General features: G+C 35.4%; 1 protein-coding gene across 7 annotated transcripts in view; it reads left to right on the top strand.

Moving 5' to 3' along the window:
- Window positions 1-12,414, top strand: part of LOC150097375 (serine/threonine-protein kinase Sgk1-like) — a 163,959-nt gene that overhangs the window by 54,528 nt on the left and 97,017 nt on the right. For all 7 annotated transcript variants that reach the window (XM_090407384.1, XM_090407387.1, XM_090407389.1 and 4 more), the window contains exon 7: window positions 11,322-11,422. In XM_090407384.1, coding sequence (XP_090263510.1) covers window positions 11,322-11,422 — 101 coding nt within the window. The remainder of the gene's footprint in view (window positions 1-11,321; window positions 11,423-12,414) is intronic.

Here is a 12,414-nt window from a genome sequence, read left to right as displayed (position 1 = left end):
AGTTCATGCCTGATTGTTTTTACTGTATTCAGGGAGCATTGGGCAGCAGTCGTAATATCCTTATTTTGATGGCGGGCACGAATCATCATGATACAAGTTATTCTCTTCCATGATTCAGGTGGGTTCCAGCTATCCATCCTTTCTGACATCTTGTATATGAATGAAGAAGGGTCCAAACTTTTAAATGAAGAGAAGTGTGTGTTAATACATGTAACTTACGGAAAAATATAATTAATTATAAATATGTCAAATTTATCCCGAACACCCTGTACAAGTGTTTACTGTTGATTCAAATTAAGAAGAGTGATAAGGGATTTTTTGGATACAGAATCCTTGTAGGCTGATCTAAATAAACTGTTCTGTGTGCAGATGAATCATTTACTAAGTGGAAGGTTATAAATTTTGGATTGCGGATATTTCAGGTAAATCATTTTACTAATGGATGGGAATTTGCTACAAATGGTGAAGCTAGATGCCATGGAGGGGTATACGGTTAATGTTTAGGAGAACATTAACATTACTCAGCCTGGTTGGCTGAGTGGTTAATGTATCTGCTTTCCAGCCAAAAGGCTGTGGGTTAGAATCCCACCATGGGCATGGATGTTTGTGATTGTGAGTGAAAATACTAGTGGTGGTAGGTGGTAGATAGTGTTAGTTTCGATGATGATGGTAGTTGCAGTTCATTGTAGTTAGTGGTGGAGATGGAGAGTTGTAGGTAGGTGTCCTCACTCGATGAGCCTTTGGACTCCTTGGAGGTATTATGTAATAATAATAATATTGCTAGTTTATTCATCATTGTTGGATATGACACTAATTTGCAAGTGTAAAGAAGCTATTCTTTTATATGTGAGGCTTTGATAAGATTACGTCCTAAATGTTGTGCTCAGATATGGTCACCTAGTTTCATAGGAGATAAGGAGTCAAAAGATCCAGTAGTAAGTAACTAAGATGATATCAGGCTATGACATTGTGCAAGCGAGATTAGAATGATGAGGTGTAATTTTCAGAGTTTGAATAATAGATAAAAGAGAGGAGACAATAGAAATAAAGTTGGAACAAGGATCTTGCAGTACATACGTGAATGTTTATAGTAGCTCACAGCAACTGGAGAAAACTTGGGGTTATCCCTAGAAACTAGTGGTAAGGAAGCATGCAAGACTTAGTTCTTTTTTGCTGTTTGATTGAAAAGGCCCAGGTTTTAATCTCATATGGATAGGGAACCTTTAAGAGATTTTTCTGCCTTTTGATTGGAATTTTATTGAAATTCATTATTATTATTTTGGAATCTACAAAAATTTGTCAAGTTACCTCAATTTTCATATTAATAAGACCAGTGCATGTGGCAGAGTATTTTGAAAGCACCTGTAGCAATATCTTTTTTTCTGGCTTGATAGAATTTAATAAAATATAGGATTTAGGATGTACATAATAAACAATATGCCCATGTGTTTAAAGTTTGGTTTCATTTGGATTATATTTTTTTAGCAAAACTATTCAAACTGAGTTTCATATTGGCCAGAAGAAAGTGAATGAAATTTGGTATTTGTTGAGTCATTTCAGTTTTAATTGTGAACCTCTTGTAGCAATATACATTAGTCCCCCCCCCCCCCCTTATCCGTGGGGGATATGTTCCAAGATACCCTGTATATACCTAAAATTGTGGATAGTGCCAAACCCTATATATATACTATGTTTATTCCTATACCTACATATCTATGATAATGTTTAATTTATAAATTAGGTATAGTAAGAGATTTTCAGGATTAGTTATTAACAACAATAACTAATAATAAAATAGAATGATTATAACAATATACTGTAATAAGTTATCTGAATGTGAATGGAATCTTAGCAACCTCAGCATATGTTTTTTTTTATTAGTATTTATTTATTTATTATTTAATGAAGTTAAGAACTTTCACCTTTCTCACTTAAAAGGAAACACTTTATGGCTTCTCTTTGGCATATTCGAATTGCAAGCACACAAGCAGTACTACGATACTGTGACAGTCGATCTGATAACCAAGAACTACTCAGCAGGGTATGCAATTTAAAACTTATGAATTGTCTGTTACTAAAAGAAAGAGCCATACAGTGATGTAAAATTACATAGGCACAGTGCATATTAGATCCAATATTATTTCAAATCGAATGTTTGTAGAAACTATGAATGTTTTGTAAGCTCTCAGGTCAGGTTATGGGAATACACTCCTCTGCATCCCCAAGTTGCCTTAGCATGCACTACTTGACTTAAGCAGCTAAGGCAACTCGGGGATGCCAAGGATGGTATTCTCGTAAGCTCTCAGGTCAATTTACGAAACTTTTATAGTTTCTACAAACATTTGGCTTGAGATGATTATTGGATCTAATATCTACTTTGCCGATGTATTTATAAATTGTTTATTTCTGAAATTTTCCATTTTAATATTTTCAGAATGGGAGGTTGACCACAGATAGCAACTTGTGGATGGGGGAGGGCTTCGGTACAATGAGAATCTGTTAATTTTGTAGATCTGGGAAAGGCCGACAATAATGTATCTGTAAGAAAGATCTTCCATTAGTACAATTCTATGGTGTAAATAGACAATATAAAGAGTAATACATATGGCTAGTGTTTAGAAAGGAAGGAGATACATGAAGATGGTTTATAAAATCAGTTATGTCATCTCCTCCCCTATTATTCTTCATCCGTATAGATCATATCATGAAAGCAAGTGCCATTAAATATTATATCAAAATCGGAGATATTTTCCTTTATATGTGTGTGTGTATATATATATATGGATACTATGAGAGCTCTACTCCAATCATCTGGAATTCGTCCTGCTTTTCCACATTTCAGGATTTTGATGGCTTTTCTACATATCCATACTTGAAGTAGAAAAAGCCATCAAAAGCCTGAAATGTGAAAAGGCAGCAGGAGTAGATGATATTCAACTCAGAAATGCTCACGTATGGAGGTATAAAAGTCTTACAGTGGCTGCACTGCACAGTTCAGAAGGTCTGGACAGAGGGACAAATTCCAGACAGTTGGAGCAAAGCTCTCATAGTACCTATATAGAAAAAGGGAAATATAACTGAATGTGAGAATTACAGAGGTATTTCTCTACTGAGTGTTCCTGGTGAGATTTATGCAAGTATACTTCAGAAAAGGTTGAAGGATTGTGGAAGGGAAGCTTGCTGAAGAACAAGCTAGATTCAGGCCAAATAGAGGCTGTCAGAATCAGCTTTTCACTTTATGAAAAACATGACAATGTATCAAAGATCTGTATTTAAGTTTTGTAGATTTCAAAAAGGCATGTGACAAGGTGCCAAGAGAGAAACTATTCAAAATGCTACAGTTATATGATGTCAATCGGATATTATATCAAGCAATATTTATTTGAGTTGTAAGTCAGCAGTTAGAATTGAAGGAAGTACAGGAATGTGGTTTAATGTTAAATCTGGTGTGAGACAAGGATGTACATTATCCTCTCTGTTATTCATTATCTATATGGATCAAAATTGGAGGTGTTAATCTCAGCTCTTTACTTTATGTGGATGATGTTATACTTCTAAATAGATCTGCTACGAGTCTGCAAGATTCCCTGACTAAAGTGAATAACTGTTGTAATAGATATGATATCAAGGTCAGCAACAAGAAGACAATGAAAATAGGAAGAAGCACCGAAAATACCAACTGCATCATGAATGGAGAACCTTAGAAGACAGAAATATAAGATCTGATAATGTTGGAGTCTTGATAGGTAACAGACTGATTTGGAGGAAAATTGTAGATAGGAAGTTAGTAATGATGTAAATTTTTCATGTAGCACTATCATATCTTGCACACTCCTTGAGAGTATATACCAGGGATTTGATGATGATGAATCAGAGATATTCAACTTGGATCTTTACTTCATTCAGATGATAATGTTATGTTGTTAAATAATTCCAGTAAATCTGGAATCGAGAATTCTTTATCCAAATTGAATAACTGGTGTAAGTTTTGTTTGGAAAATGCCAGTAAAAAGAAACTTAGAATGTAAGTCACATTCTCAGTGGAGAACATATTGAACAAGTAAAATAGTTCAATTATTTAGGAAATTTTTAGTGAAGATGACAAAATTATGAAAATGGAATAATTGAAACTGGTATTGATTTAAGAGCCAGTTGAATAATTTTGTATTGGAATAAGAGAAATTGATCAAAATATTAAACTATCAATGTTCAAACAAATTTTAACTTGTTGATCTGAGAATTGGTCATACTAGATATGTTTAACATAACCACTGCTACAAAGTTTTTATATATATATATATATGTGTGTGTGTGTGTGCTCTTGAGTCACTTTATGCAGATTTGAAGATGTTCGTATTTGATCTTTCATATTTGGCTGCTGAGCTAAATAGAATATTTTGACCTAAGGCTCCAGTTTTGCTATAATTCCTAATGGCATGCCCAATATAGAAATGGCAAATTCAGAATAAGGTCTGCTTAGAATTCTGACAGAATAGCAAGAATATCACTAAAGCAGAAACTTACTAAATATTTTAAGTCTATGACTCCTCATCTTGACTAAAACAATCCCCCTTGTATTAAGAACACAAACAATTTTATTGGTGGGGTGGACACATTTTGGATCCTAGAGAATGAGTTTAAACAAGTCTGTTACCGATGTGTATAGTGAAAAATGTTATTATTACTATAGGATCTGGATAACATCTTTTTTTTCAGTTGTCATAGCATCTCCATTCTCTCTGTCATATGTTATTGGTTTTTGCTTAGTTTTCTCCCATAATTCTTTATTGGATATCTTTTCCAGCCATTTTATTTGTAGAATTCTTTTTTTTTTTACATTTTTTTACAAAGCCTTGCAGTTTTTTCTAGTTTTTTGGTTTTGTCCATGTTTCTGATGCATAGAGTAGAACTGATTTAAAATTAAACAATCTGATTTTTGTTTTTTAAACTTTATTTCCTTTGATCTCCATATTTTCCCTAACATGTTAAAAAATCTCCTGTGTTCTCTGTATTTTAGATTTTATATTTTCCTCTGCTCCTCTCTGTTTATTTATTACTGATCCTAGGTAATTTAAAGTTCTCCACTGTTTCTAAAATTTGACCATCCAGTACAATGTCTTCTTTTTGTTTTTGTTTTCATTTTATTTATTCTTAATCCAACTGTCAAAGCTTCATAATTGAATTCTATTAAGTTTTCCTTATGTTGTTGTTGTGTATGTGCCAGTAAAAATATCATCTGCAAGATCCAGGTCATGTATCTGTTCATTTGCACTGTATTCCTTTTTGTACTTTTCATGGTATTCTCATAATCCCAGTCTACAATAATTAAAAAATTAAAAATAAATTGTTGAGGAGAGAATACACCCCTCACTCTTGTTTTAATTTCAAACTTATGAAAATTTTCCATTGTGTATGATTTTGTATTCTATATTTTTCATAACTGTGTTGATAATTTTACATGGTATGCCATAATTAAAAAAATTAACACAGTCAATACAATGTCAATACAACACAGATGTATTGACATTGAGGTTATGCAATAGACTACTCACCTCCACTTCATTAACCACAATTCCCGTATAATCTACTGGTTTATTCGTTTCTGCAATGTCACCACCTGGATGATATACTTTTGCAAAGTGCTCACTCAGTAACTCAACTATCTCAACTGATTCAGTTACCTCCCTACCATCGGCATTCTTTAAAATCAATCTGCCATGTACATTTTTCCTTTTACTTGCTACATATCTAAAAAACTGTTTAGGATTCTCTTTAGCCTGCATGGCCAATGTTCTTTCGTAATCCTTTTTTGCTTTTCTTACCACACTCGTCACCCTTCTGGCCTGCGCTTTATACCGTTCATGTGCCTGCCGGTCACCTTTCTCCTTAAATTCCCTCCATAGTTGTTTCTTTTTTTGCAACTCAAGCTTAATGGTGTTATTCATCCATTTAACCCCTACTTGATTTATTATTCGGACTCTAGGTATACAGTCAGCCATTGCTTCATGCAAGCACTTCTTAACTACCTCCCATGCACTATCAACTTCTAGTCCTTGCAGTTGTACATGCCATGGCACTGAACCAATCAAACTCCTAAGCTTGTCATACTTTCCCGCCCGATAATTCCACTTGTACCCTGTCTTAATTGAAAATTCTACACCTTTAGCCACCTCCCAAGTTAAGACCCTATGATCACTCTCACCGATTGGTGGCAATGTGGTCATATTTGTTACAGCCAAATCCTCAGATGTAATTACTAGGTCAAGCACTCTCTGACCCCTAGTATTTTCCATTACATGCTGTCGCAGATAGTTATCCCTTAATAACCGCATAAAATCCAGTTCCTTCCTCCCGTGTGTCCTCTCCTCACTCCAATCAATGCGACCATAGTTGAAATCTCCCATAATAATCACCCTCCTTCCACCCATTTCTTCTATTTGCTTGTGCATACTGTCACCACCATCTTTTCCATCACCTGGTCTATAGCAGCACCCAATTGTATATTTAGTTCTGCTAGCCACAATCTCACACCAAATGGCCTCAAATGTGCTCTTTTCTCTATCCTGCAATTCAACTTCTATTCTCTTTGACTGGAGCTCATCAGCTATCATCAACAATACTCCTCCCCCCATTTTATTCTCTCTGTCATTCCTGAACACACTATACCCATCACATTCAATCCTGCTAGTTATATCATCTACAGTCAGCCATGTTTCACTAATACCTATAACCTGTGGTCTGGACGTGCCAACCATGGCCAAAAACTCTTCCTTCTTGTTCCTAATACTCCTAGTATTAGTGTACATGAATTTAAGACCCCCATTAGCCCCAACCCTACCTTGATGCCTTATATTAACTATCCCACTCTGATTTGTTGTCCTTATTTGCTCTGGCATATTATATTCATTCTTACATTCAACTGCCTCCATAAGGACTGTATCTCTACCCCCCCTCCCTAACAAATCTAGTTTCCCTGAATATGCACATCCACTACATTCAGCAACACTTTCTCAAGTCTTCTTACACCGTAACCATTCAAATGCAAGCCATCCATCTTATATAGATCCTTTCGCCCATCAAACTCACTCCACACATCCACAAATTCCACACCACTCGTCATACATAACCCACGCATAAAGTCATTTGCAATTATAGCCCTCCTTTTAAACATTTCACTGTCATACCGTGGCAAAAGACTAATCATTCTAACTCTCTCACTCTTTTCTTTTGCTACCTCAAACAATTCATTCAGGTTTTCTATCATTTCCATTTTATCTCCTTTCAAATCATTCGTACCTGCCACAACAATCATTTCTTTCACCCTTTCCTTTTGCTCTCTAATAGACGCAGTTACGTCCTTTATGGTCGCACCAGGTTGGTACGATTTTGTCAAATCCTCTACTAACACACCTCGTACTAACGAGTCTCCATACAGCACTCTATCCTTCATTTTGTTCATGTTCACATTCATACGTCTATTTTTCCTGTCATACCTTTTATTATTGGTTGGTTCATTCAGTCTACTTTTGTTCATGCACTCTAGCTGCTGTTTTGCTCTTTCTATCGCACTATTCAACAACGCGATCTCACTCAATGCATCTATCTCATCTTTTTTGTTCTCTGAGAAACCATTTATACTATCATTCACACTCTCACAATTTTCATGTACAACCTTGCCGTTTCTTGTCATATCCCTATTTCCTTCATTTTGAAGGTTGACAAAAAATATCACACTCACGATCTGAAATACACTTCAATTCCGCATTCTCCCTACATTTTCTACACACATTCAATCCTTTATCATCATCTAACCACACTCCGACCGCACTCCGCAAAGCATACATTTCACAGCTAGTACACTGACTCATTTCTTTTATGCTACCGTTCTTTGATAACGATGGCGAACCTTCATTACTGGCCGCCATTTTCCTACGCACAGGTGCCATATTTATCTGTAACGTGTTTTGTCAAATTAAATGTTATAACACACCAAAAATAGACGCATTAAAATACGCAAGGCAAACAAAACAAAACTACACAATATTAAGTAATTTGTATCGATAACTGAAAATGATACTTATCTTATCTGGAGCTTGCACGAACACTACTCATTACGAATTCATCTAGCGGCGACTTCAATTTGTTCATAAATGATATAGGAAATGATCTGAGAGGAACAGTTCATTTGTTTGCGGATGATGCGAAGTTGGGTAGGGCAATAGTGAATGCAGATGACGTCAAAATTTTGCAGGATGATTTGGATAGATTGGAGGTCTGGGCTAAGGAGAATGGATGTCAGTTTAATGTGGCAAAATGTAAGGTTATGCATTTTGGGGTGAAAAGATTGGCGGCAGTTTACTGCATTGGTGGAACCCTGCTCCAGGAAATTGATGAGGCACGAGATTTAGGAGTGTTGGTGGATAAGGAATTGAAATTTAGGGGACACATTGCAAAAGTGACCAAAACAGCTCATCAAATCACTTGGTTGCTGAAGAATACGTTGACAAGCAGAGACAAACAAGTTATTGTTCCTCTCTATCGAGCCTTGATAAGACCCCATCTAGACTACTGTGCTCAGATTTGGTCACCTAGGTTTCTTCTTGATGGGGAGGAGGTGGAGAGGATCCAGAGGCGAGTGACCAAGATGATAGCAGGTCTGTGGAATGAACCGTATGAGAACAGGTTGAGGATTTGTGGGTTGCAAAAATTGGTTGATAGGCGGAGGAGGGGAGATATGATTGAGACATTCAAATTACTGAAGGGTTTCTATAAAATTAATTCAGAAGATATTTTTGAGAACAGGGCTGGTTGTGGGAGGACTAGGGGACATCCATGGAAACTGGGCAAAAGTGTGGTTAGTAAAGGTGTTAGAGCTGGGTTCTTTACTTTTAGAGTGGTGAATGAGTGGAATGGGCTGCCAGAGTCTCTGGGGAATGCTGTGACAGTGAATGAGTTTAAGGCGAGGTATGATAGATACTGTATGAATGTCAAATAGTTGTGATGAATATGATTTGGGGCCTCCCTCGATGAGTCTAATGACTCCCTGGAGTTGCCCGTAATAATAATAATAATACGGCATTAATTTCCATATTGCTTCTATGTCAATGCTGTCAAGCTTTTTCGAAATCATGGTTGACTTAAAGATTTGACTGTTCTGTTATTATTCTAAGTGTTGCTATTTGATTATATATGACCTGTTGGCTCTATATCTTGCTTGTTTCTCTTAGCTTTTGGTCTATTTCTTTTTTATTCTTTCTATTATTATTATTCTTGTTAGTATTTTATTTGTGGTTTAATAATATTTCTCCCCAATTACTGCAATCAGTTAAATCCTCCTTTTCTGGTATTTGGATCAATAATCCAATATTCCATTCTTTCTGCATCATATTTTGTTAAGAAATAGGTAGTATATTTGGATTAAATATTAAGTCAAGAGTATAATTTACTTACTGGATAATCCATTTCCTCACACACTTAAGTTGATGCTTATTACAGCAAACTTATAGGAGCACAGGAATAGTTATAGGAGGAAAATTTATTATAACACAACTTTCTGTAGCAGATTATGGGGTGGTATTCTTTTGATATAATAGTTGACTACAAGTTACTTTGTTAAAATATCTGATTGCCATTATAGCAAACTCTGTAATTGAATATTTTATTGGGTCATTTTATTATTTGAAATGATAATTCCTTTCTGGCTTATGAAATTTCTTTTTAATCATCATCAGATAATGCCTTTTAATAAATTTAGTTTAAACTTGGGGTACGACCTTATCCCAAGTTGCTAAACTTGGAGTAAGGTCGTACATCCCCAGGCAAGTCGCAGCAAAGGTGGACCAAGCTCTAATCACTCCTTATCTCAGTATCTCCCATAATGCAAAGCACATCTCCTTGCAGATATGTATACTGCTATGCATTAAGGGAAGGGCCACTACCCAGACCGGTTTCAACCTTTATTGAGGTCTCGTCAGCGGGAGGCAGACCCAGAGTGATGATGCTAAGGCAATAGCGAGTTGCCTGGGGATGTACCACCTTACCTCAGTCCTGAAGATATTTTCAGGTGCAAACTTTGTTTGCTTACACTTAGATAAAGGATTAAACTAAATTTATTATAGTGTAACCAAGTACAAAATAAACTTCCAACATCTTTCTCTAAATCCAGAGTAATTTAATAATAAGGTGGTACACTGGTTGGCAACTTGTATAGGTAAATATGATCTCTCTTTTTTGCTTCTGCCTTAGTATCACCACTCTGAGTCTGCCTCCCACTGACGAGACCTTAATAAAGGTTGAAACCGGTCTGGGTAGTGGCCCTTCCCTTAATGCATAGCAGTATACATGGCCGCAAGGAGATGTGCTTTGCATTATGGGAGATACTGAGACAAGGAGTGATGAGAACCTGGTCCACCTTTGCTGCAAGTTGCCTGGGGATGTACCACCTTACCTCAGTGCTGAAGATATTTTCAGATTACACTTGGATATAGGATTAAACTAAATTTATTATAGTCTAACCAAGTGCAAAATAAACTTCCAATAATGCCTTTTATTTCCTCTAATGATAAGTGGGCAGTTTAATCACCACTGGTAGCCAATTAGAGATAATTGGTCCAAGACTGTTACTAATTATAAATGACAACTGATGAAGGGATTATCAAATATGTACTGCCATCTTGTGGTTCCTAATATGATATATTATTGCCTGAAATAGTGTGGGTTCTGTGGTTGGTTTTCTTGAGTTTAGGACAAAAAAAACTCTAGTTTCCAGAAGTAAACACCTGCTTGCCCATGCTAGAGATTAACTAACTCAGGAACCAGTCCAACAAAGACTTGAACTTAAGTTCAAGTCTTTGTTAAATGCTACTTCTACTGAGCTACACAAGAATTTCTTATTTAGGATCTTATTTGTTTGTTTTAATTGGTACCAGATTAGGCAAATAAAACAAACTACTCATGCTAAGAGATGCTAGGTTCAGTTAGTGCAATAAGGAATGGTATCACTGTACAAAAGAATTATTATTTTTTATTTATTTATTTATTTTTTTTTTAGTTACCTGTCTCTTCAAGAAGTAAGTAAATTTTTTTCAAGTGGTCTGATTTGTTCAATTCCCCACCTCCCACCATACACATGTACTGACACCTTGCATAGAAATTGACCAATTTATTTAAGCCAACTTTTTTTTTAATTATATTTTACTAGTTTATTGTTGCTTATGTTATCAAGAATTTTGCTCATTCCTGAAATGTGAAAAAAAAAAAAAAAAAAATTATATTTTCATATCTGGATTTTTTTTTAATATGATTTTAAAAACAATTCATAGGGTGTTGACTGGTGGAGCTTGGGAGTTATTGTTTATGAACTTTTCCTAGATTTTCATCCATTCCATAAAAAGGAAACAGATGGTAGAAAAGACATCAAAAAGTAATGTATCTCTCGCTCCTCTCTTTGAAATGTTGATGAATTCTTAAACATGCAAAACTTAAGTTTAGAATTCTTTGAATTATTCAGAGCTTTGTTTACATCTTTACTATTCATTCAGTTACTGATTTAATTTCATAAATTAAGAAAATAAAAGTAGCTATACATGGTTTGCAATAGGGTGTGTATGTTCGTGCATGTGTGCGCATTCATGCATATTCAAGTGAGTAAATATATAGCAATTAACATTTTGTCCAACCTTTGCTGGACCTGGGATAGGTCAGGTATATAAAGTTGGCCAATATTAACCTTTTGAATGTAGAATTTCATTACCATTGTAATTTTTTTTCAGTTATTTTATATTGACTGCTTTATTTGACACTTCGTTATGGAAGGGAGCCTTAAAAGGTTGCATCTTGGTACTGTTTTGAAAAAAAAATTATTTTATCAGGTTGGAAAACAAGTGTATGCAAAAACTGAAGTTTCTGAAATGAAGTATCCCATTCTAATACAAGAAAACCTCGCTTAATGCGATTAATTAATCCATCAATTAATGCATACTGAGTTAATTAATTGAATATAATAAACAATAAGAATAATTATCATCATCATCAAATTCCTGCCATGTACCCTCAAGGGGTGTACAGGATATGATAGTGCTACATGAAAAATTTACATCATTACCAACTTCTTATCTACAATTTTCCTCCAAATCAGTCTGTTACTTGTCAAGACTCCAACATTATCAGATCTTATATTTCTATCGTCTAAGGCACTTTGTACCATATCAATCCACCTATATCTTGGTCTTCCTCTGGGTCGTTTTGCTGCCAACCTGGCAGAGAACACTTGTTTTGCTAATCTTTCCTCGCCCATTCTGTTTAAGTGACCATACCACCTGAGATTAGCTCTGCTAACGCATTCCTGGATGTTGACAATGTCAAGTTCTTTCCTAATATCCTCGTTTTTAATATGATATTGCCATTGATGCCATC

The sequence above is a fragment of the Typopeltis vanoorti genome, chromosome 17 (genome assembly GCF_054136105.1).
Source record: "Typopeltis vanoorti isolate ZY-2024b chromosome 17, IOZ_Tvanoo_1.0, whole genome shotgun sequence".
Lineage (NCBI taxonomy): Eukaryota > Metazoa > Arthropoda > Arachnida > Uropygi > Thelyphonidae > Typopeltis > Typopeltis vanoorti.
The sequence above is the reverse complement of the archived record's forward strand: the minus strand, read 5'-3'. Positions and strand labels throughout refer to the sequence as shown.